The sequence below is a fragment of the Palaemon carinicauda genome, chromosome 21 (assembly GCF_036898095.1).
Source record: "Palaemon carinicauda isolate YSFRI2023 chromosome 21, ASM3689809v2, whole genome shotgun sequence".
Classification (NCBI taxonomy): domain Eukaryota; kingdom Metazoa; phylum Arthropoda; class Malacostraca; order Decapoda; family Palaemonidae; genus Palaemon; species Palaemon carinicauda.
This window is the reverse complement of record NC_090745.1, coordinates 22310690-22337932: the sequence shown is the minus strand read 5'-3', so window position 1 is coordinate 22337932 and position 27243 is coordinate 22310690. Positions and strand designations below refer to the sequence as shown.

General features: G+C 41.1%; 1 protein-coding gene across 2 annotated transcripts in view; it reads right to left on the bottom strand.

Annotated features, from left to right (window-relative positions):
* gry (trafficking protein particle complex subunit 11 gry) overlaps positions 1-27243 on the bottom strand; it is a 286176-nt gene that overhangs the window by 40723 nt on the left and 218210 nt on the right. For both annotated transcript variants that reach the window (XM_068344871.1, XM_068344872.1), the window contains exons 16-19: positions 24461-24602; positions 23827-23978; positions 9511-9609; positions 8999-9133 (exon numbers count right to left, since the gene is read on the bottom strand). In XM_068344871.1, the coding sequence (XP_068200972.1) occupies positions 8999-9133; positions 9511-9609; positions 23827-23978; positions 24461-24602 (528 nt within the window). The remainder of the gene's footprint in view (positions 1-8998; positions 9134-9510; positions 9610-23826; positions 23979-24460; positions 24603-27243) is intronic.

Sequence of the window (27243 nt, the reverse complement as noted above, 5' to 3'; positions counted from 1 at the left end):
GTCAACCTCTACCACAAAATAAAAATTTTATGCTCTCTCCCACGGCAAAATGCTTCCTCCTCTGGAAGCTACCACACCATCTGGCAGTTGATGGTTACTACTAGTCAATGATCCATATTAACTCGTCTTTTTAAGTTCTTTGAAGTCAGAAACTTGATCATTAGTCTCTTGACCTCACTGATCAGTGGGGAGGGGAAGTTTATGAACATCATCAACAGCAACAACAAATAAAGGTACTGTATTCATGGTTCACTGCAAAACAAAAGTCTCAGACATGTCCTTAGTCATGTCTGGGGTTTGGACATTTACATCACTGTGCTGGCCACTGCAGATTGGTGATGGTGAGGACTTCAGTCTGATCGCCGAGAGCAAGCCAACCTAGTATAGGTGGCTCTGACTAGTACAGCTTTGCTGATCATGGTGATACATAAACCCTTTAACCAAGTGAAGGTATCCCCACTCAGAAAGGGATACGAACACCAGGCGAGTATAAATATGATAAATTATGTAATTGAAATTCTGTTTATTTTCATGAAACTCCCCTATTGTTCATATTGCTGATTCTCACACTCTGATGGTGGTGAGATAGTGAAGGAATGAGCTGGGAAAGTAACAATTACTCTAGATTAGTTTAAAAGGTAACCAATTCTAACCCTGAATAAACTTGTTATTACTGGAGTTCCCTAGTTGGATTTCAATTCAATATCCACTGACCACCTTTTAAAACTAGTCTTACACGGTATAGTAAACTAACATGAACTTTCTAATTAAGAAACCTAAAGGCATAAATAAATAAAGAATAAATTCTTATTCACACCATATCTCTCACAGCTACCACAACACTTAATGGGCAGTAAATTTATAACTCCCTTTAGATAAAGCCTTGCAAAATCAACCATGTAATCCTCATTGTCAACATTCCTTTCCAAAACATTTCCCCACAAAGATATACCTGAAATACCACTTCATGAATCTAAAAATTCAAGACCTTCTTCTGTCATGAAACTAACTTGCTGTGTGACCTTGTCACTGAAGTTTCAACTAGAAACAAGATGTTACTTTAGGAGAGATGAACTTATTACTTCTAAATTCATAAATAAATTAAGAACTTTTACTGGAAAAAAATGTTACACAAGATACAGTAATTGATGACTAGCTTTTTGGGTACAATCTTAACCCCTACAGTTTACATATAATTTCTTCTATCAGAAGCCAAAAATTAAAAAAATCCCTCCAAACTAATTCTTTTTGCTGAACATGGGATGGCTGAAGCCCAGAGACATTCAATAGGACCTCCTTTAACAAATGAACATACCCACTGAACTGGTAGGAGTCTTCCCCGAGTCAAATAAAGAAGGAAAAACTTTCCCTATCTGGAGAATTTGAGAAAGACCGTCATAGACATAATTTATCCCTCAGATTTTCCATGAACAAAAAAATAAGTTTTCTTTTGCACTTTGAACTTTAAGCTGATTATGAAACACACTTCCAAAGGTGGACCGTGAAGCATTCACCTCCCCACAAAATTCACAAATGAAAAAATTGTCCCTGACTTGAGACACAAAGAGAATGAAGAACATGATTACTGTATATAAAGAAAATCCTAGGCACATTAGCAAATAGATTGCTAAAAAACCTGAAAAGATCTTAAACCACTAAATTGGCATATTTGGAAACAATTTTACTAAGGAGATAAATTTTGGCGACAGCTGAAACTTGCCGTAAAACTTCAAGCGAGGAGGTACTTGCCCCGCTAGTCAATGAGGGGGTGGCGGGAGGTGGAGGCTCCACACTGCTCACACGTGCAGCAGTCAACATACTCCATTTTGCAATTGCAGACAGGAATTCTAGGGTGTAATGATGACAGGCCAGTATGTGCAAAGAACTTCAGGTTTGTATGGTTAGGAAAAATACAAATTATTTCCAAATTTGTTGTTTGTTCCAGCAACTAATACAAACCCTTCAGCTCATTACTAAAGGAAACTCACGTTATGAGGGTGGCAGTCCAAGATCAACTGGCTGACCCAAGACCTGGGGTGTGACCTTTATACTGTGTAAGAGCTTGTGAAAAAGCCCACCCTATCATCTCACTAACTCTACATATGAGTTAATGGTCCGAGCAATTGCGCGAAGGGTGAGAAACATGTGATGTGAATCATCAAGGTATAGACTTCCTTCTTGGACATTACCAGAGTGTCTCTCGCTTGGAAACAGGGGACGCAACATTATACAGTACATGTATATATACAGTCAAGCCTCGTTATTCGCAAGTTAGGTTACAGACACAGGCGTGATGAGCACATTTTCACGAATAAATACTACACTGATACTGTACTGTATATTACTGTAATATTACTACAGTACAGCTTAACTGTGCTTACTGTGTGTTCTATTTTCTCGTTCAAGACTCGTAGCCTACGCCGCTACTCTGGAAACATGATGTAACTTCTTATGTTATCTCTTGCTCAGTATGTTATCTATACTTTCTTAAACAAAAATACAGCTTATTTTATAAACTAAAAATTCAAATATCTCGATAATAATTGTTTCTTTTAAATAAATAAACAAAAACTGTGCATTCGATTATTTTTCAACAGCTGATCTCTCTCTCTCTCTCTCTCTCTCTCTCTCTCTCTCTCTCTCTCTCTCTCTCTCTCTCTCTCTCTCTAATATTCAATTTCATTTCAGAAGCATTATTGCATTAAAGAAAATTACGATTATTTAAATAGTTAATTGAGCTTTAATAAAACATTTACGTACTTTAGTTTTAAATTTTGGGTGTATTTCATCAATCTAAGAATTTTGGGTGCCATGATTACGGCACCCAAAATACTTAGATTGATAAAATACACCCAAATTTTAAAACTAAAGTACATAAATGTTTTATTAAAGCTCAATTAACTATTTAAATAATCGTAATTTTCTTTAATGCAATAATGCTTCTGAAATGAAATTGAATATTAGAAGAGAGAGAGAGAGAGAGAGAGAGAAGAGAGAGAGAGAGAGAGAGAGAGAGAGAGAGAGAGAGAGAGAGAGAGAGAGAGAGAGAGTTTTCTCTTATCCGCTGTCAGGATGCCAGAAAACTTCAAATCATTCATATTTTTCTCTCTCTCTCTCTCTCTCTCTCTCTCTCTCTCTCTCTCTCTCTCTCTCTCTCTCTCTCTCTCTCTCTCTCTCTCTCTCTCTCTCTCTCTCTCTCTCTCTCTCTCTCCCTGTATTAAATTAAATCTATTGAGGCTTTGTAATCAAGCACAACAGAGCTAAAAACTATAAAATATCGTGATCAGCAACATGGATGAAACTCCGGTTAACATTATGCGATTCAACTCACAGTACAGTACAAGTAAATAAAATATGAGAAAAGCATTTCAAATAAAACTATTGGAATTAATATGCTAATTGGAAAATGATACATCAAGTAATAACTGTTTCTTTTAGTAAATATGAAATATTCTTCGGTAGCATGCCTTAATAAGGGAATTATTTGATCCGAAAATTGAGGTTGACGATGGAATAGGCTGATTGGAATGTAAACAATGCATAAAATTACAATTTTCTATGTTTTTAATGATAAATAAGATACTAAAATGTGAATATTACATGCATTATTATTGGATACAGTTAAGGGAAACACCAGGGAGAGAGAAGGACGAAACAATATGACAAAGAGACGAGACGGGAAGGGCGGGAATGGCCAAGTTCCTTCTCCTTGCACATTTCCTCTGCCACATCTACGCTAATTCAAATAAATTAGCGAAATCAATGAATTTGGGAAATGCAAGAAGGAGCAATGAAAAATAGAAATGGGAATATGTGGAATAAGAGATAAGCAAGAGGATTAGAATGATTAATGAGATGAAAATGACGAATGAATGCTAGAAAAGAGAAGGTGAATGAAATCACAAAAAATAATGAGAATCAAAAAGAGTTAGAAAGATACGTTGTAGATGCGTGTGGGAGAACAAAGTATATGTACGAAATGGATTTGGGAAGGAATTGGGAAAAGGATTAAGGATATAATAATAATAAGTGAAGTACAATAATGTGAAGGAGATATCATACTAATATGCATAATAGGTTATATCAGTGAGGTAATTCTGAAAGTGAACATAGTTTGACGACGGACTTCACAGATTTGATCCGCTGATTTGAATGTAAACAATGTATGAGATTATAATTTGCCATGTTTTTAATTATAAATACCATACTAAAATGTGAATATTACAAGCATTATTATTGGATACAGTTACGTGAAACACCAGTTCAATAAAAATCCGGTTTATTTCAAATATAGCTGTAATCTTTTACCACCGTAAATGGATACATACTGTACAGAGAGAACTAGGACCAGGTGGGTGTAGAGATAGGTAGTGGCACGCAGCGCTCCCAGTGTAAAGGAGCGTGGGCTATTTGAAATCATCGCCTAGCTTGAATTTTGTAGTAATTTTATCAGAATTTTTATCTAATAGGTATTGCATTGTTCTTGGCCCTCCCAATGCTGTTGCCAACTATTAGAAATCAAATTCTTAATGTTGGGTAAACAATCATCACAAAGATTTTTTTTTTCTCCTTGGCCGCGAAAAACCAAAATCGTGAAGTAAGAAACCGCGATTAACGCGATCTGACTGCATTAGGACACACAAGAGACAATGATACCTACAGTCAGTAGAGGCCAGCTGGCAAAGTTCCCAGGCTCGCTCAAGCCCCGAGAGAGGGGAGAATGAAATACAAAAGGGCCAATCACACAGGCATTCATATTAGACTTACAACTGAGTAACATCTGCCTTCAAGTGACAGTTACTTGTCCTATGAGAGAACTGAGGTGTTACTAATCATACTTTGTGCAGCCACCAGAGGAACTATGGAGAATGTGTCAAGGCTCCTGTGGGTTACGTCCAGCAGGTAATGGGCGATGAAGGTAGACTGACGTTTCCACACTCCCGTCCGTAGAACCTGTGTCACAATATAGTTCTTTTTGAAGGCCAGGGACATGCTTACCCCCCTAATGTCATGAGCTCTGGGTCTACAGTCATGAGGAGGCAAGTCTACTTGTAGGGATCATTCAATGACTTTGTTACCTTCTCTTGACCCTCCCTGTGCTGATGAACAGTCTGTTGATCAGTGGTAAAGCTTGCATAATTCGTTTCAGGTACTTCCTTACGCCCCTACCAGGGCATAATAGCAGTTGCTCTGGATCATCAGTTTCAGTACGGAGACTCTCAATCCGCAAGGGCCTGAATCTAGGATACACTATAGCCGGATTTTGAGTCCTTGCAATCACCTCCGGGATGAATCCTAGTATCACTTACCCCCATCACCTTGAATGGGCGATGTCGTAAGACGGACCATGTAGCTGACTGACTTTTTTTGCAGAGGCCAAGGCTAGGAGGAACACTGTCTTTAGTGTCAGGTCGTGCTCTGAGGATCAACTAAGAGGTTCATTAGGAGCTCCTTTCAAGAATTGCAGTACTCGCACAGTACTACATTCCATGGGGGAGGTCTGACTTCCGACTGAAGGCAAGATAACTCGAAACTACGTATTATTATTATTATTATTATTATTACTATCCAAGCTACAACCCTAATTGGAAAAGCAAGATGCTATAAGCCCAGGGGCTCCAATAGGGAAAAATAGCCCAGTGAGGAAAGGAAATAAGGAAATAAATAACTGAAGAGAACAAATTAACAATAAATCATTCTAAAAAAAGTAATGTCAAAAGAGATATATCATATATAAACTATTAACAACGTCAACAACAAATATGTTATATATAAACTATAAAAAGACTCATGTCCGCCTGGTCAACAAAAAAGCATTTGCTCCAACTTTGAACTTTTGAAGTTCTACTGATTCAACAACCCGATTAGGAAGATCATTCCACAACTTGGTAACAGCTGGAATAAAACTCCTAGAGTACTGCGTAGTATTGAGTCTTATGATGGAGAAGGCCTGGGTATTAGAATTAACTGCCTGCCTAGTATTACGAACAGGATAGAATTGTCCAGGGAGATCTGAATGTAAAGGATGGTCAGAGTTATGAAAAATCTTATGCAACATGCATAATGAACTAATTGATCGACGGTGCCAGAGATTAATATCTAGATCAGGAATAAGAAATTTAATAGACCGTAAGTTTCTGTCCAACAAATTAAGATGAGAATCAGCAGCTGAAGACCAGACAGGAGAACAATACTCAAAACAAGGTAGAATAAAAGAATTAAAACACTTCTTCAGAATAGATTGATCACCGAATATCTTAAAAGACTTTCTCAATAAGCCAATTTTTTGTGCAATTGAAGAAGACACAGACCTTATATGTTTCTCAAAAGTAAATTTGCTGTCAAGAATCACGCCTAAAATTTTGAAAGAGTCATACAAATTTAAAGAAACATTATCAATACTGAGATCCGGATGTTGAGGAGCCACCGTCCTTGACCTACTTACAATCATACTTTGAGTTTTGTTAGGATTCAACTTCATACCCCATAATTTGCACCATGCACTAATTTTAGCTAAATCTCTATTATGGGATTCACCAACCCCAGATCTACATTCAGGGGATGGAATTGATGCAAAGAGAGTAGCATCATCTGCATATGCAACAAGCTTATTTTCTAGGCCAAACCACATGTCATGTGTATATAGTATGAAAAGTAATGGGCCAAGAACACTACCCTGTGGAACACCGGATATCACATTCCTATACTCACTATGGTGCCCATCAACAACAACTCTTTGAGATCTACTACTTAAAAAATCAGTAATAATGCTAAGAAACGACCCACCCACTCCTAACTGTTTCAGTTTGAAAACAAGGGCCTCATGATTAACACGGTCAAAGGCAGCACTAAAATCAAGGCCAATCATACGAACTTCCCGACCACAATCAAGGGATTTCTGTACTGCATTGGAGATTGTAAGAAGGGCATCACATGCTCCAAGGCCTTTCCGAAAACCAAATTGCAAACTATAAGGAGGAATAATTCCATTGAGGAGGAAATCTCAGCTCCATTCAGTTTAAAGGCAAGGCCCAAAGGCTGAGTGATAGCCTTTCACTGCCGAGGCTGAACAGAGCTTTTCCTCCCTGAGGTACAACAGGAACTCCTCTGTTTAAAAAGTGCATATTAAGATTAAATATCTAATCATGGTAATTAGGGGAACTTTAGTCATTTCTTGGTATACTGTAATTTGTTATCACCTTGTTGAATTATTCACATCTATAAAAAACAGATACAGTATTGTATATCTTTAAAAAAAAATGGAAAGGAGATAATTCAATAAAATTTCTCTTAATCAAAGATCTTTTGTTTATACTGTACTTGCTAATAGCAAAGAAATTTAACCCTTCATGAACTATTGATAGTTTTAAAAAGGAATGGGACACTTTTCTTGCATTAAAAAAATCTAATAATTTGTCTACAAAATAATGGAATCTGTGAAAACAAGTCATCTTAGTCAACTTAGAAAAAAAAGTAATGCAAGTTAAAACTTATGTCTATCAAAATTTGGTTATCAAAATAAATTTCCACAGACATTACGCCTATCAAGATAATTATTTACTAGCGTATGAAAGGTAATAAGCAAGCAAAACAGCTGTTGTTACCCAAATTGGTTGTTTATAACAAGACAGCTGTTTATCGTTCGGTTGTTTATAGCCTTGAGTGATAATAACAATACTTTATCATTCCTTCTCTTTTGCTTTTTCCAATTTATTGAACTAGAAGTTGGGATTAAGAGGTTGAGAAAATGAGGTCAGTTTATTATAATTTGGTCTCAAAAAGGGAACTCACATGATACACGAGATACATGGTAGAATAAGTTTTTATGAGTGAAAAATGAGTGACTGCAACCAAAAATTACTATTAAAAAAAAAATAATTAAAATATGAGAAATGAAAAACAACTGCCATCAGAAACCTGCGATATAAAGCGGAGTCTGCAAAATAAATTTACATAGGCTAATACAGTATATTTATTAATTCATGAAATATTGAGGGGGCAATAGGTGAACAGCAATATGGAAATATAAATATATACCCCGCTTTTTGAGAGGGTTACATTATAGGACCCCTTGGGAAAATCGAGGGAAACTTATTTTTTTGCTATTTCTGGGCATTTAAAGCTTTAATAAACCTTTCCCGAACCATTACAAACATTTCCCCCTCTCTTATAACACTTTCCCACATTCCTATGAACACTTAGTTACACACGATTTATGCTTTATGCATAAGTGCTCTGCTGAATATGGTACATGTGAGACTAGGCTAGTCTTGCCTACCTCACAGTTACGGGACTGGTATCCATTAGGTCATACACGTTCACTACGGCATACATAAGTCACTATGTAAATATTTGAAGTCTACAGGACACTGAGTATTTCTCTAAAACTACTATATAACTTAAGGCTGCAGGACATGGAGAGTTCCTCTAAAACATTATACTGTACATAATTTAAGGCACTGGGACATGAGACATTGCTCCTAAAATATTCTATCTAAAAAAACATGGATGTAAACTGTGTGTTTCTACGAATTCAGTGATGTTTAACTCCAAGGAAACAAAGATGAGTATTCACCATAGGCTAACCTAAAGATTTATGAGAACATGAGAGTATTTTAGGTAATTGACTCAAGGACAATTTCCACATGATTCCTGTCATACCAGGAACAAAGTCCAAGAATAGTGTTTAACAGCTGGAAAACATAAAAGTTTTCAAAAATTTACAATCACAGGAGGCAGACATCTATTTTCAATGATGACTGAAATCAAAATGATTTGTTAGTAAGTAGGAGTCAGTGCTTTCCCACTGCCAATTGGTAGTAACCAATCAATTGTTGACACTTTGTTAAAAGTTTTGAAAGTCATGTTTAAGCTTCCCTTAAACTATTACTCCTATGCAAAGAATGAGGGTTTGCATTTGTGTAAGAACAAATTTATATCTTATATGCTATGAACTTTTATTCTAGAGTAAATGTAAAAAGTAAAGCTTTCAACAAACCAATGCCAGAGCTGAGTTTGTCAGGCGAATTGGAACATGTGAAGTGCACTTTATTTTTGGAATGATAACGAAGCTCTCCTCGCCTGCTACCTTGGCCAGCTTTTCAAACTTCATCGATTGAGTTTCTACAGTAACCTGAATACAAGATAATATTGTTGAATAATAAAAAAAATAATTAAACTTCAAAACAAGAGTAAACTCGCGTACAATACTGAATATACTCATATCAAGAAAATATCAATTCAATAACACTACTATACTTTGGATTTCATATTTCTCATCTACAAAATGCAGTACAAGAAAATTAGGAATTAAATGCAATAATCAAGTTTTATATAGTACATCAATATTCAATGTCATCATTCAACAGATATTACAAGAAGTACCATAAATAAATAATATTTACATAAAAAAGCTTGAAATTGCATCATGATATTTGCTAACAAAAATATTGCTTAGTCTATGTTCATTTACAATATAGAAGAAGTAAATACAAGAAAAGTATACAGTACCTGGAATGGAATTCTAGCTTGCAAATGTACACTTTCCTCGTGAATACAAGGGCACTGAACTGTTGATCCATTAGACTTCACGGTAACAACATATTCCACCTGTTAAAATAAGAAGAGTAATTATCAAAAATTTTAAGTAATTTTTATTTTTCCTAACATACTTACCGAGAACTACTTTCTTAGGAGTTACCAGTAACCTCCTCTCTACCGACCAGAGTTTTGTGTAGTTTACCCCCCACCCCGTTTTCTAAGGAGGCCTACCCCCGGCATTAAGGAATGTGCCCCGAGGGTAGGCTTATCGTAGGTCGATGTCCGGCCGGGTCAACAGCTTCAGTGAGTTCTATTGGATTAGCACAATGCTAGCAAGGGAAGAGAGGCACACGGGGAAGGAAGGGAGGGCCATTACCCGAAAGTAGTTCTTGGTAAGTATGTTAGGAAAAATAAAAATTACTTAAAATTTTTGATTTGTTCCAACACGAATACTTACCTCGAACTACTTTCTTAGGAGACTTACACTTTAGGAGGTGGGAGTGCTATTCTGACCCCCTGACCCGGGACGTGGAGGCCAAGAGGCCCAGGGATAACGGGACCTACTAGAAAACGGATGTGAGGGTAACTACACAAGAGTTCACGTTAGTGTCTAAGTACTCACCCTTTGAAAAACTTCTTCTGAAGCTCCTTCCAGTAGCGTAGTCGTGAAGAATGTGTTATCCAATGGTATCAGTTGGTACTCCCCGAAGAGGCTAGGAAGCAACTGGGTAGGAGGAAGGAAACCGCACTTGTGCCTACCGGTTGCTAGCCTTGATCGCGCCTGGGGCTTTTACCGTTACACCGCTTGGAGGGCGGAGATGACTGTTCCAATGGAGAACCCGTCTAAGGACTTCCTCGAGTAGTCCTTGAGGTAATGGGCAGTAAAGGTTGACTGGTTCGACCAAGTACCTGCTCGCAGGATCTGACCCACTGCCATGTTTTTCTCAAAGGCTAAGGAGGTGCTCAGGCCCCTGATGTCATGAGGTCGGGGGGTGCCTGGCACTGCTATGCCATCTTCCTTGTAGGCTCTGGCAATAACTTGTCTCAACCAGAAGGAAATGGTGTTCTTGGAAACTTGTTTCTTATTAATACCTGTGGATACGAAGAGGCTCTTGATGCCTGGGCGGAGATGAGCTGTTCTTTTCAGGTATTTTCTAATTGTCCGTACAGGGCATAATTTTAAATCTTCTGCATTACCCGTCCTAGGGATGGCAGGAATTGAGAAACCTTCGAACTTCGGATCCCAGACTGCTGGGTTCTGAGTCTTAGCCACAGAAGAAGGCACAAACTTGAAGGATACTTCTTTCCACCCCTTCGAATGAGAAACGTCATATGACAGACCATGGATCTCGCCCACTCTCTTAGCGGACGCCAAAGCCAGCAAGAAGACGGCCTTGAGGGTGAGATCTCTGTCCACGATATCCTTCAAAGGTTCAAAGGGGGGACGACACAACATATTCAGGACCTTGGCTAAGTCCCACTGGGGCACCCTACTCGCCTGTGGGGGGCAGGACTGCTCGAAACTCTTGACAAGCATCACTATGTGTCTCGAGGCCCCCAGGTCGATGCCCTTCAGGAGGAAGACTTGGCTTAAGGCGGCCCGAACTCCTTTTATGGCTGGGATTGACATTCCCACATTGTCTCTAAGAAACACCAGAAAATCTGCTATGTCTGGGACAGAGGCCTTAAGAGGTTTAATGTGACTCTCAGAGCACCACTTCGTGAAGGAGGCCCACTTAGCCTGGTAGACCGCGGCTGACGACTTTCTCAGGTATAGAGACATTCTCTTAGCCGTGGAAGAAGAATATCCTTCTTTCTTCAGGAGCCACTCGATAGTCTCCAGGCGTGAAGACGTAGGGAGAGTGGGTTGTCGTGGAGCCTGAGAAAATGAGGTTGATGCAGAAGGTCTGACCTGTCGGGCAGAGGCCACGGCGGTTGACTCGTTAGGTCTTTTAGGTCCGCGAACCACTCTCTCTCCGGCCACCAGGGCGCTACCAAAGTCATCTTTAGGTTTCGGGCTGTCCTTACTCTGTTGAGCACTTGCCTTATCAACGTGAAAGGGGGAAAAGCGTACACATCTAGATTGTCCCACTTGTGCTGAAAGGCGTCTTCTAAGGCTGCTTTCGGGTCTGGCACAGGAGAGCAATATACGGGGAGTTGGTCGTTGAGTTTTGTTGCAAAGACGTCCATCACCGGGGAACCCCAACGTTGGATGATGAGCTTGGCTACTTCCGGAAGAAGGGACCATTCTGTCCCTACTATCTGGCCCATTCTGCTGAGGCCGTCGGCTAGTACGTTTTTCTTCCCGGGAATGAACCTTGCTAACAACACCACTTGGTTCTCTTCTGCCCAATCTAGAATTTCTATGGTGAGATCGCACAACTCCTTCGATTTCAAGCCTCCTTGTTTCTTTATGTATGCCACTACCGTGGCGTTGTCGCACATCAACGCCACGGTGTTTCCTTTTAGACGACTCGCGAAGTGTAGGCAAGCCTTCTGGACTGCCTTCAACTCCAGGACATTGATGTGGAGTTCTTTCTCCCCGTCCAACCAGGTCCCTTGTGCTGTTTCGTCGAGGAGATGGGCTCCCCCTCCTTGGTTGGAGGCGTCTGTGAACAGTAGTAACTCGGGTGGATCGCTCCCGAAGGACATCCCCTTGAGTGAGTTCGACCGGCAATGCCACCATTCCAGGGAGGGTCTCGTGTTTGGTAGGACTGGGATTAGAACTTGTTGTGAGTCCAGTTGGCACCAGAGGTTCTTCAGGTTCCATTGTATGGATCAGAGCCTTACCCTCCCTTGGGGAACTAGTTTCTCCAATGAGACCAGGTGACCTATCAGCTTCTGCCAGTCTTTCGCTCTCCTGGGGCGCTCTGACAGGAACGGCTGAATGATATGCATGAGGTTTCTTATTCTGTCCTCCGAAGGGAAGGCTTTTCACAGAATGGTATCTAATGTCATTCCCAAGTAGTTCATTCTGGTGGATGGGGATAGATTTGACTTCTTTGGGTTGATTACGATGCCCAGATCCTTGCAAAACTGGAGGAGTTTTTTCCCTTGTTCCTCCAAGAGGCCCTTTGAGGCGGAAAGAAGCAACCAATCGTCCAGGTATCGGATGAGGCGAATGCCTCGTTCGTGAGCCCACACTGAGACAGTCGTGAAGACTCTCGTGAACACCTGGGGCGCTGTTGACAGTCCGAAGCAAAGGGTCCTGAATTGCAGGATCTGGGAACCCCATTTCACCCGGAGGAACTTTCGACTCGAGGGGTGGACCGGAATTTGGAAGTATGCGTCCTTGAGGTCTATGGTCATCATGTAATCTTTCTCCCTCAAGGACAGCAGGACTGACTTCGGAGTGTCCATTTTGAAGTCCGTATTCTTGATGAACTTGTTGAGAGCCGACAGATCTATAACCGGTCTCCACCCCCCCGTCGCTTTTTCTACCAGGAACAGGCGACTGTAGAAACCTGGCCCTGGGAGAAGAACTTCTTCCATGGCGCCCTTCTCTAACATGGAGGACACCTCCTCTTGAAGGGCGGTCCTCTTTAACGGGTCTTTGGGAGCTAGCCATTCCGCCCGGCTGGCCGGGATAAGAGGGGGTGGTTCTGTTAAGAACAGAAGTCTGTAGCCCTCCTTTAGTACGGACACTGTACAAGGCTCTGCTCCCTGAGCCTTCCATGCTTGCCAATGAAGTCTGAGGCATCCCCCAACCCGAGGCTTGGGCGGGGATAGGGGGCCTCCCACTCTATCTTCTTCTGGAGGAGCGGCCTGATCTGCCTCTTCTAGAGGCAGAGTAACCCGACCTGAAGGAGCTTGAGGGCGCTGGAGCTCCCCTGCGGGGGGGCTGAGGCATTGCGGACCAGGAGGAAGAGGGAGCCTCTCTCCTCGTAGTGCTGGGAGAGGCTTGGGACGTCGCGGCACTATCCGAGACGGACCTCTTGTAGGGCGGTCTCCTAGAAGGCGTAGGTCTGGGGATGTTAGACTCCTTCTTCTTCGAGACCTTCTCCATGATGGCCTCTAGTTCCTTCAGGGGAAACAAGGACTCTACCCACAAGGGTAAGCTCCGTATGGCCCGCGCTTCCCTGTCTGGTACCTTCCGGGACACCGTCAGTACGGTGTCTCTCTTACGGAGTACCCAGTTAGCCGTCAGAGCGAGCGACTGGTAAGTTAAAAACTTAAGGGTTTTACCCCCGGAGGTAATAAGGTCTCTCAGGAGGCCTTGCTGGTCAGGGTCCGCGGGGTTGAACGAGGCTTGTACCCCTACCAAAGTGGAAGCCCACCAGTCCAGCCAAGAGGAGACGTTCACTAAATCTCTCGACATTTCCTCCATCATGGAGGCCTCTGCTGGCGAGAAACAGACCGGGGCCGAAAAGGCCCTATCGTCTGAGACGCCCTGACTCAGGATGTCGATGGAAGACTCCATCTTACAGGGGCCTGGGCGACGTCCCGCTGGCACATAAACCTTGCCTTGGGTTCTGAGGCCCTGGAGCAATTTCGAGGAACTCTGGGTTTCGGGGGCTTCGGCATTACTAGCCACCACCTTGTCCACATACTCCTGCCCTAGGACCAGATCTAGGGCTAGAGGAAGCGCTAGACGTGTCTTAGGTTGGGTAGGAGTCTGCATAATTCTTAATAGGCTTGACCTCCAGTAATCCTTGTCTGTAGCTGTAGGTTCCTCGATTTTGTGGTGCCTTCTGATAAGGCCAACCACCCTCCTATAGGCCGAGTCCTCCGTTGGTGAACCCTCCCTTCCGTCAGCCGAGGTCTCGGCTTGGGGCCGGGGAGCTGGGTTACCGGGCACGCCGACTGGACGTCTAGCTCTTAGTGCCAGGGGCGCCGTCCTACCGAGGTACTGGATTTCATCTGCGGGGACGTCCGCACCAGGGGCCTGGGTTAACGCAGGCATCGCTGGTTCAGCGGGGACTCTCGTCCGCCCTAGGGCTCTGGGTGCCGAGGACGCGGTTCCCGTGGGCTGACCCGACAGCGGGAACCGTTCCTTCCGACCCAAAGGCCGCACCAGCTGGGCTGGTTCGGCCAGGCCGCCCGACGAGAAGCGCGTTTCCCCCCGCTGGGCGGGGTGAACCGGAGGCTTTGAGGACTTATGCCTTCTTGTAAGGTCCTTCCTGCGAGCTAGGTCGCAAGGGTCAAGGTTGTGTTTTGAGGACGGCATCCTTGGCGAACACTCTCTGGACCGGCGGTCCGGGGAACAAAGCACCTTTGAGTCCCGAGGTACGAAGACCCAGGCGCCATCAGGAGACCTACTCCTCCTATACTTACGCCCTGGGGAGCGGGAGCGCTTGCTACTATACCGGGAGCGCGACCTCGAACGGGAACGCTCGCTCCTGGACCGCTCCCTCCGACGACGGTGTTTTACCCTGACTTCCTCCTCCGACGAGAAATAAACATCCGACGAGAAATAAACATCCGACGAGAAATAAACATCCGACGAACCCGACGACACTGTGCTTATCGCATGTCGGCCGGTAGCGGGGACTGCGGGGGACTTCTTCGGGCGTTGAGTGCCCGAGGTCGACGGCTGGAGGAAATCTTCGGGGACTTCCGTGAGGGGGGCCGGGAACGATTCAAAGCGTTCCATGCCAGGGAGCCAGGGGTCCCGGGCCACTTCCATCCTTAAGGGTGACCTACCCGGCGTCTTCGGAAGCCTCCAACCGAAGGCATCATTACCCGAAGGTCGTAACTTCTTCTGGTTGTCTCCGCCTAACGAAGATCCAGAAGCACAGGCCCACAAGGGCGGCAAAGATACAGACACCGCGTTACTACCCCACAAGGGGTCATCGGAGGACGCGTGCCCCCCGAGCACATGGGCCGACTCTCCGGACGCACTACTGGGTTCTTCACTAGCCCTAGAAGGGCCCGCAATCGGCACTGCACTTTCACTAGGTTCCTGGGGAAGGACGCCTTGTTCTTTCTCTACACCAGACTTACCTCATCCCCTACTCTGTGTAGGGGACGGCGAAACAGAGGCCCCGTCGGACCGCTCACTGGGTGATGGTAGCGGCGAAGTAACACTAGCTTTCCTGGGGGAACGTTTCGCCGATTTTCTCTTTTTCGTACCGTACCGTACCCACTGGATATCGCTCCAGTCTACACACTCGGGGCACGTATCTGCTGACGAACAAACCCTTCCCCTACAGGAGGAGCAAAGGGAGTGAGGATCCACTTCAGGCTTGGAGAGGAACGCTCCACACGATTTACCGGCTCTAGGCCCCGGACAACGGCGGATTTGCTCCATAATGCACACAACGCAAGACACAAGCACGAAGGGAATCAATGAAAACACTGGGTAAGCACACGGGTGGAAGGTGAACACACAGGAACACCCGGGAAAAGTACACTGGAAAACACAAGTTACCACGCGGGGAACACGTGGGGCACTAGAACGCACACAAAGGATCGATAGAGAACGAGGGCGACGTGTTTACACGTCGCGACCAGAGAACTTACTGATGAGGCTGACCCGGCCGGACATCGACCTACGATAAGCCTACCCTCGGGGCACATTCCTTAATGCCGGGGGTAGGCCTCCTTAGAAAACGGGGGGGGGGGTAAACTACACAAAACTCTGGTCGGTAGAGAGGAGGTTACTGGTAACTCCTAAGAAAGTAGTTCGAGGTAAGTATTCGCGTTGGAACAAATATAAATTACACAATTGGACTTATTTCATAAACAAGTCAAATTAATAGAATACGAAGAAAAATAATTTATAAAACCCTAAAGTCTACTGAAGAAAGTACCTTAGGCCTCTGACTAGGCCAACGGCAATGTATTGATTGCTGATTCTTATGCATGTATATCTCGTCTCAACCATTGTCTCTCCATATCTCAGATTTTCATAACTTCCTCATGTGTAATACAATCCTTCATTTGATGGTTCAATCCCTTGTTGCAATTTGAATCCCTTACCATTTTCATAAAATTGTGGGTTAAACATTCTTTTTAGTTATCCTGCTTCTTTTGTTTCCCTTTTCCGTAAACATTTTCCTTATAATTCTTTGTTTTTGTTTTTTGTTCTTATATATTCTTTATATACTGTACCATATTTTAATTAGGTATGTTTGTCACCTTCTATTAAAAGCCTTTAACGTTCAGTAAAGCATAAATAGTAGCTTTTTATTACATCTATCCTCTTCCCAACCTACTGCGGATAAAGAAAGCAGTTTCAAAGGAATATAGCACCCAAAGGTGATAATTGTTGACCCACGACACAGCAAATACAATAATTGGACCTTTAAGGGGACCGTCCCCCATGGGGTATTGACATAACTTTCAGAAATCGAAAATCGTTTTATTGCTTCTATGTATGCGTAAACATGTCGTACATACTCCCTAGAAGTTTCAGACAATTATTTTTACAAATAACGAAGATATAGAGGTTTTTAAATGATGACGTCATCCTTACTGTGTCGTCTGCATGACTTAGTTTGACAAAATCGTCTTTGTGTGTAATTTTGCATATATATAGCAATTTTTCACTTATATTTTGATCTATCGTACGTCTGGCAGAAATGGAAGGCATTGGTAGAGTGTAGATGAACGAAGTCTACTCCTACAATAACAGAAGCCAAAGTTGCCAAAGATGTATAGAAGTTATAATGTATGCGTATGTTTACTTGAAGTTCGTATGTACATTGTGTTTCCACAACGCCTTCGGGAACATTATAGCAAGGCCAATGTTACCTAAGGTTGTAGAAAGAACAAATAGTCAATCATTTTTCCAAACAATGAAAATAGCGGTCTTTAAATGATGACGTCATCCTTATGGCGTCGTCTGTAGGACTGAGTTTGACAGGTGCGCAATTCTCTCTCTCTCTCTCTCTCTCTCTCTCTCTCTCTCTCTCTCTCTCTCTCTCTCTCTCTCTCTCTCTCTCTCTCTCGAATTATTTACCACTGCCATTTATACAAATACTTTTATCTCTCTCTCTCTCTCTCTCTCTCTCTCTCTCTCTCTCTCTCTCTCTCTCTCTCTCTCTCTCTCTCTCTCTCTCTCTCGAATTATTTAAAACTCCTATTTATACAAATACTATAATAACAATGTTCAACTCTCTCTCTCTCTCTCTCTCTCTCTCTCTCTCTCTCTCTCTCTCTCTCTCTCTCTCTCTCTCTCTCTCTCTCTCTCTCTCTCTCTCATGTTTTGAAATCTCGTACCTCTGGCAGAAATGAAAGGCATTGGTAGAGGGTAGGTGAATGAAAACTACCAGCTACGAAATATCACAGTTTCCAAAGACATATAGAAATTATAATGCATGTGTTTATTTACTTGAAGTTTGTATGTTGATTGTGATTTCACAACGTCCTCTGGAATTTTATAGCAATGCCAATGTTACATAAGGTGATAGAAAGAACAAAAAGTAAGTGGAGAACAAGAAAACAGAAGCCAAAGATGTATAGAAGTTATAATGTATGCGTTTGTTTACTTGAAGTTCGTATGTACATTGTGTTTCCACAATGCCCTCGGGAACATTATAGCAAGGCCAATGTTACCTAAGGTTGTAGAAAGCACAAATAGTCAATCATTTTTCCAAACAATGAAAATAGCGGTCTTTAAATAATGACGTCATCCTTATGGCGTCGTCTGTAGGACTGAGTTTGACAGATGCGTAGTTCTCTCTCTCTCTCTCTCTCTCTCTCTCGAATTATATACCACTGCCATTTATACAAATACTTTTATATTCTCTCTCTCTCTCTCTCTCTCTCTCTCTCTCTCTCTCTCTCTCTCTCTCTCTCTCTCTCTCTCTCTCCAATTATTAAAAACTCCCATTTGTACAAATACTATAATAACAATGTTCAACTCTCTCTCTCTCTCTCTCTCTCTCTCTCTCTCTCTCTCTCTCTCTCTCTCTCTCTCTCTCTCTCTCAATTTGAACTGTCATCTATATCAGCCAAAGGCTCTCTCTCTCTCTCTCTCTCTCTCATGTTTCGAAATCTCGTACCTCTGGCAGATATGAAAGGCATTGGTAGAGGGTAGGTGAATGAAAACTACCAGCTACGAAAAAATCACAAAGTTTCCAAAGGCATATAGAAATTATAATGCATGTGTTTATTTACTTGAAGTTCGTATGTTGATTGTGCTTTCACAATGTCCTCTGGAATTTTATAGCAATGCCAATGTTACATAAGGTGATAGAAAGAACAAAAAGTAAGTGGAGAACAAGAAAAAAGAACCAAGAAAGAGGGAAACCTGGATAAGAATACAAAGCTGAAACCTGCTAACTAAAACACTGGCAACAATTACAGATCGCAGGCAACTCATAACAGGAATAGTAAACTGAGGGTTCAAATACCTCCTTTAGGGTGCATTTATGTAGGAATGAACAATAAAAGTTATCATAATAATATTATCTTGATTTCTTTTAGAAAAGAAGCAAAAGCTTGCTGCAAATCTTTGGGAGCTCATAACTCAAAAATAATACTTATTCCCACTTAGGTACATTTTTCTCACTTATTTGTTGTTCGATATTAGAGAAAAAGATATCGTTGAAAAGAAGAATAAAAATTGCACAATTCTGTCAGACAAAATTTTGATTTTCGTTTTACATTTTTTTTCACGATTATTTTCCGTCTAGACGAGGAAAAAAAATAAAAATTCATTAAAAAAAAAGAGAAAGGAAAATCAAAATTCTGTCTGACAGAATTGTTCGGTTGTTAGAGTAGTTTTTGTGGTATAAGTTTCAATACAATTGGTATTATAGTAGTGGGGAAAAATGTACCTAAATATTTTTTTTAAATCATGATTTTTGCTCATAAATCCAAAAGTTTTTGATCAAATGACTTGAAATTTTTATATGATGAAGGTATTATATATGTCTAAAACATACATAGAAATTGTATAATTTGGATCATTAGAAAAAAAAATGGCGGACATGGCGGACGGTCCCCTTAAGTGAAAAAATACTGTATTTGAAGGCATGTGTAACAAAAGACAGTAACCTATGTATCTCTGGTAGTGTAGTTATCTTGTACGATTACCTTCTATTTAGTGCGGTGTATGGTAGGCTAAAACATAGCAAAAGACCCTCGAAGGCAAAAAGTCATTGTTTGCCATTAGCCTATTAATAGCCAGACTTAGTTTGAACCACGGTGCAAATTAGTGGAGAAAGGAAACGATGGTGTTCGTCAACTGAAGACGACACCAGGGAGCCGTAAATTAAGTAGAAGCAAGATGGTAGAACATCAGCCAAAAAAGAAGAAGGACTGAGAGAATAAACAACAAGTTCCGGATAAAGATGCATACACAGAAGATGCAAATAATTCCTTGGATGAATTCCTGAAGAAATGCGCATTAACGGTTTTCAAGTCAATAGATACTTGTTGTTCTTTGGCCCGCAGCCCCCTGAAAAGCAGCATTCAGAATCATTCGCATTGTTTATTGTATTACTGTATAGGATAACTGGTTGTAACCGCATTTTAATACTGTCCAGTAGCTAGCATATTTATATACAGGTTATCATCGTTAAATTATTCCTGGTTGGGAGTGCAGTGTATTATTAGTAAGAGAGGGGCCAATGTGTGGGCAGTTTGTTATTTCTTTTTCTTCATTTTTTAATACTGTATATTTTTTTCATTGTTAATCCTCTTTCAATACACTTACCCACCTAAGATAGTCCCTGTTCAAACCTTAAGTCTTTTTCTTTCTAATATAATTGTTTCCCCTCTAATGTTTGTAGTGCTCAAATAACTTGACATGCCAATAATAAGTGAGACGGCTTACCTCTAGAATAATATTAAGCAACTACAGTTCTAGCTGGGTTCCCTTGCCCAGTATAAAATCAAGGGGTGGTGCCCAGTGCCCAGTTCTCTTGGCTGTTTACTTGTTGCCCAGATTTTTGGGTATTCCACCGTTTTATCTTTTTGTGTAGTGAACGTTGGAGTATGGTTAGCATTCAGACACTAGGCAGTCTGTGTGCTACATCTGGCCACAATTCGCAAACCCCTATAACATTACCATAGATGAGATGCTTCCTGTCTTGTGCGGGAGCTTGACTGGCTACACAATTACTTGAGCACCCACAAAGTGACCAAGTCATCCTTAAAGGAGTCTATGGACCAAGTACAAAAGTGTCGAGGGACTCTTAGGTACACTCATGTAGGTAAAAGCCGTGAAAGTTGTTTGGAGTTTCCAAAATCTAGCCTTCAACACTTGGTCAACTGCAAGGTTCTTCTTGAACATAGGGTGAAGCCTATACCTCAGATGTTGTGAACCCTGGTCCTGGCTGGTTCCTCGGTCCTTTCAGTTGTAAAGGCCTATGTCCTACGAATCATTTCACAAATTCAGAAAAAGAATGTGTTCCTTGACACCTCTTTCTTAGTTGTGTCAGTGCTAAGGAAGAAGCGCTAGCACTCGGGCCTGAAGTGTTGGTTCCTATTCAAGATAGCGTCGTAGAGTCCTCACGGGGCACAAAAGCATCTTCTCTCGATTGCCATCCGCTGTTTCCAGTAAAGAGGGGATGGAGAAGGTCTTGAACTAGGGATCATGCACCACACAATTCTGGGTTTGCCCACAAACTCTGGCATAAACTCAAAAGGGATCTCATTCTAACCTTCTGCATGGGTAACTAAAAGATAAGAGAGCGTAACTCTCCTTCTGACTTTGGCAATACTGTACTTATGCTTAGCAAAAAGAGAGTTTTGAGGGTCAGATTCACAAAGGCTCAAATGGGGTACAAATAGAGCCTTAAGAACCACGATCATGTTCCATTCCGGGGGTCAAAGTCCCATGATGGCTAAGACTGCTTGAAGCTCCTCATGAGCATAGACAACTCCATGAGGAAGAGAGGTCTATAACATTCAGTCAAAAGCTTGTACTCTAGCTTGAGAAGCGTCTTTCCGTTGTGGCATCTGAGAGACATTTCTCTTGGTGAGGGAAAATGAGGATATCTTCGATCTACTCTACAGATGCTCCAACCTGAGAAGTAGCCCCTTCTACGACACCAATCACAGAAGATCTTACACTTTCTCTGGTAAAGATCTGCAAAGGACTTTTGCTGAAATACAGAAATCTCATGTAGAGTATCTCGTGAAAAACCTTTTGATAGGAGGAGATGCTGGATAGTCTCCAAACGTGAAGTTCCAGCAATTTCACGGACTGATAGTACCTCTGAAGGTATGGTTGACAGAAAAGTGGTGGATCACTCGGGTAGTTCTCTTAGGATCTTCACTAAAAGTTAGTACCTTACTTTCACCATGAGTTGGTAGGGTTGTGACTTGACCTCACCAACACTTACTAGTGATGTCATTTCACCTTAACTAATAGTAACGATAGAATTGTACATATATTCCAGTAATATACACTATAGTTTCAGCAAGTATTGCTAGATAGAAACAACAATATTATGTTGTTATAATTGGTTTCCGGTGAGAGTGGGGCTGAGACAGGGATGTGTGATGTCGCCGTGGTTGTTTAACTTGTATGTTGATGGAGTGGTGAGAGAGGTGACTGCTAGAGTGCTTGGACGAGGATTAAAACTGGTAGGCGAGAATGATCATGAATGGGAGGTAAATCAGTTGTTGTTTGCGGATGATACTGTACTGGTAGCAGACACAGAAGAGAAGCTTGACCGACTAGTGACAGAATTTGGAAGGGTGTGTGAGAGAAGGAAGTTGAGAGTTAATGTGGGTAAGAGTAAGGTTATGAGATGTACGAGAAGGGAAGGTGGTGCAAGGTTGAATGTCATGTTGAATGGAGAGTTACTTGAGGAGGTGGATCAGTTTAAGTACTTGGGGTCTGTTGTTGCAGCAAATGGTGGAGTGGAAGCAGATGTACGTCAGAGAGTGAATGAAGGTTGCAAAGTGTTGGGGGCAGTTAAGGGAGTAGTAAAAAATAGAGGATTGGGCATGAATGTAAAGAGAGTTCTATATGAGAAAGTGATTGTACCAACTGTGATGTATGGATCGGAGTTGTGGGGAATGAAAGTGATGGAGAGACAGAAATTGAATGTGTTTGAGATGAAGTGTCTGAGGAGTATGGCTGGTGTATCTCGAGTAGATAGGGTTAGGAACGAAGTGGTGAGGGTGAGAACGGGTGTAAGAAATGAGTTAGCGGCTAGAGTGGATATGAATGTGTTGAGGTGGTTTGGCCATGTTGAGAGAATGGAAAATGGCTGTCTGCTAAAGAAGGTGATGAATGCAAGAGTTGATGGGAGAAGTACAAGAGGAAGGCCAAGGTTTGGGTGGATGGATGGTGTGAAGAAAGCTCTGGGTGATAGGAGGATAGATGTGAGAGAGGCAAGAGAGCGTGCTAGAAATAGGAATGAATGGCGAGCGATTGTGACGCAGTTCCGGTAGGCCCTGCTGCTTCCTCCGGTGCCTTAGATGACCGCGGAGGTAGCAGCAGTAGGGGACTCAGCAGTATGAAGTTTCATCTGTGGTGGAAATGTGGGAGGTTGGGCTGTGGCACCCTAACAGTACCAGCTGAACTCGGCTGAGTCCCTGGTTAGGCTGGAGGAACGTAGAGAGTAGAGGTCCCCTTTTTGTTTTGTTTCTTGTTGTTGTCGGCTACCCCCCAAAATTGGGGGAAGTGCCTTTGGTATATGTATGTATGTATGTATGTATAATGGTATTACTATACAATGCAGTACAGGTGTGGCGATGAGTTGTCTTAGCGTGTACTGTACACACATACGTATAATACACATTTTTGAAAGTAAGTAAAGTTACTGTAGTGTGTATGTTATGAAATACAATAATCATACTACGATGGAAACCACATGAAAACAATAATCTACAGTATAGTGCAGTACAGCAGGTTACCTAGTGTGTTAGTCGATCATGTGTAGGCAATGGGCAGCAAGCATTTATGGATTCTTGATCTTCGTGCCTGTCTTGGTTACATAACACCTATGAATGAGGGCTGACTTTACAACCAAAAAGGGACTACACTGACTGTACTAGGTAAAATCATCTTTAAGCACCACCTCTCTCATTGACTCAGATGCCTATTTCCCCATTTCGGACAAAAAGGGAGTTTTCTGGACAGGCACTATCATTCTGACCACAGAAGCATCCAGCAAACTGCAATCTACAAGAAAACCCCTAGCATCTGATACTGCTTCTGCTAAGGTATTACGAGCAGACTTATATGGTATTAGCACAAACACCTTCAGGGTTAGGTGGGAACATATCCTAAAAGATGGATTCTAAAACCTTCATCTTGAGTCTGGAAATACAAAACGGTTCTCAAATTTGATGTCATTAAAGGACAAGTCTATTGGAGACCACACAGCACTTTACCTGCAAAAATAATTATAAATATACCTGTTTTTATGCACTTACTTTAAGAGAAAGAGTCCGTTCAGCTGATGTGAGGCACTTGGCATACAGAGTTACTGACTGCTCATCTCCAACTCCTAGTTCATTCATTTGCAGATTGCTGACTTGTGATCCTAATTTATCTCCCTGAAGGCCTGATGCAGTGCAAATCTGAGCTGTAAGAAAAGGGAATCAGTAACTATGTTTACTTACTAAACAATCTGTTTAAATACACAGAGTTTTAGCACCTTTAACCTAGAACCAAAGCAGCAGAATATAATAAAAAAACTAAAACTTGACATAAAAAAAAATATATCTTTAAACATCCTTATTGAGTATTACCATACACAATGAAATCTGATAAGTCATTTTTTACCATGTAAGATTATAAAAGGGTTTAGTAGAGCAAAAGCCTAATTATCATATTCACAAATTATATAGTTGATGACCAATAGCCAAGAATTAAAGGACTTCTTGAATAGTTACTGTAATCTATGTCATAATAATATAGCACATTACAAACATAATACACAGAAAAAAATCTGCAAGAATTAAGAACTTTGATTCAAGGTAAAGTACCTAACACTACAAACAATAAATATAACAGTATGACTTATCTATTTCAGGATACACTCGTAAACTACTTTTGTTGACATACTTGTGTGTTCTAGATTTGACTGAGAAGAAGAATCCAACCCTAGACTTAAAGATATGTCGAAAGCAGTAGTTTCCTCGCTGTTTTTTAAAGTTATCGCGAATGGAAGCCATTCCCAAACCAATGCCACAGGATCATGCTTGATCTAAAAATATATAAACGGTATTTTTGTGTTAAATTCTTATATTTCTTTACTCACATGATGTTCATTTGCTTCTTCTCTAGAAGCCCGATTTACAGACATTTACCTGTACAATTGAAAAACACTTTTCATTTACTTTTATTCCAATAGACATGTCTCCAGTAAAGTAATAAGACAATCTAACGGTTAATGGCCAGAAGAGAAACAACGACGTTAGAGGTTCTTTGTTATTTCAGTCTGTAAGTTGAAACTATTATCATCACAAGTCAATGGGGAGGAAGGTGGGAATATATAAACATCAGTTGAGTATAGAAGTAATTAATTTTCTCATTAGATTTTTGTTAATTTCTATGAACCTCCCTTGATGTTCATATTCCTGACTCCCACACTTTTCATGGAGGGTGGACACCAGTATGATTGCACGTACAGTAGGTCAAGGATAGTGGCTCCTCAACATCCAGATCTTTACATTTCTAACAGTCTTGTCTTCCCCACCATAAGGCTCAATATTGCACAGTATTCTAGAAGTTTTATTCTAGCTGTGGCCAGATTGTATAGAGATCTTCCTAATTTGGTAGTTAAATTGGTGGAACATCAGTGAATGCATTCATGTTGAACATGCTGACATAAGTATCTCTTCATAGTTTATATATGACAGATCTATTTCAAGGTTATTGATCTTAATTAGATTTTATATTTATTATTCATTACTTCTCACATATACAGTAGTTTATCTATTCACTTTCCTCTTTGGGCTATTTTCCTTGTTGAAGCCCTTAGGCTTGTAGCATCCTGTTTATCCAAGTAAAGTTGTGGCTTAGCTAGTAATAATACTGTAGTCTTCCTTTGGTTAGATGCAGCACATATGGGTTGGGATGAATCACTTTTGAAATTGGTTGTCTAAGCAAGTTGGTTTTGTATGGCAACCTTCTCAGACATTCTGACAACAGAGGTCAAAGATCTGTGCACCATTCCTTTTGAGGCTGGAATGGGGCTATAAGAGTCATTCTAGTGTTTGTAAAGTTCTTGAACTTCTTTCTCACCTGCCAAATTATGGCAAACAATGGGAATGCATAAAGAAATACTGTATATTTCAGCAATTCTATTACCTAAATGTAGATCTGGGGTTGCTAAATTGCTTAATAGAGATCTAACTAAAATAAGTGCAAGGCACAAATTATGGGACATGAAGTTGAACCCTTACAAAAGTCAAAGTAAAATTGTAAGTAGGTCAAGGACAGAGGCTCTTCAACATACAGATCTCAGCATTGATAATGTTTCTTTAACTCAATATGATTTTAAAAATTTTAGGCGATTCTCGAAAGAAAATTTACTTTTGACAAAAACATTAGGTCTCTCTTCTTCAATTACTCAAAAAATTAGATTATTGCGAAAGTTTTGTAAGATATTCGGTGATCAATCTAATCTGAAGAAATGTTTTAATTCTTTCATTCTACCTTGTTTTGAGAATTGTTTTCATCTGGTCTTCAGCTGCTGATTCTCATCTTAATTTGTTGGACAGAAACTAGTCTATTAAATTCTGTATTTCTGATCTAGATATTAATCTCAGCTACCATCGTTTAATTAGTGCATTATGCATGATGAATAAGATTTTTCATAATTCTGACTATCCCTTACATTCAGATCTTCCCAGACAGTACCAGGCTGTTTGCGATACTAGGTATGCAGTTAATTCTAATAGCCAGGCCTTCTCCATCATGAGGCTCAATACTACTCAGTATTTTAAAAATTTTATTCCAGATGTAATCAAGGTGTGAAATGATCTCCCTAATCAGTTTGTTGAGTCAGTAGAACTTCAAAAGTTCAAACTTGCAGCAATTTTCTTCATATCGAACAAGCTAACATAAGTTTCTTTTTATAGTTTATATATGAAAGATCTATTTGAATGTTGTTACTGTTCTCTTAAGTATTTTACCTTAACTGCCTAATACTATAGTTATTTATTTCCTCATTTCCTTTCCTCACTGGGCTAGTTTTCCCTGTTGGGGCCTTTAGGCATATAGCATCCTGCTTTTCCAACTTGGGTTGTAGCTTAGCTAGTAATAGCAGTAATATTATTATCGATAATAATAATAAGAATAATAATCTTGTAACAAGACATTTACTTTCCATGTTAAGGGATCCAGAGCAGGTGAACGAAACACCGCTATCTATTTTCTGTGGTATTTTCTACATTCAGGCCATCTCAAATTTTCACACATGCTGACGGATGTAGCGACCAATTATTTGGAAGAATTTGGCTCGTAAGACATTCAATATTCCTGGTATAAATTGAGGAAGAAGGCATATTCCTCTCAAATTTTTCCAAGTTAACAGCAATTCTGCTATCCAGTAAAAAGAGGGTGACATTGTACTCTATTAGTTCCGGATGTAGGCCAGTGCCATCACATTGTCTGAAAACACCGCCAAGGTCTTCTTCACCACCAGTGGTTCCTGGTCTTGAAGAGTTTTGAATACTGCTATAAGCTCTTGGCAACTGGTCAGCAGTGTTGACTCCTGTGAGTTCTATTTTCCTGACAGATGTAAATGATCTAGAATTACTTCCCAACTCTCCTGTGAAGCATCTCCAAACAAAGAAAGGTCTCATATTTTCATTTCCAAAGTAGCTTCCTAAACTAACTGC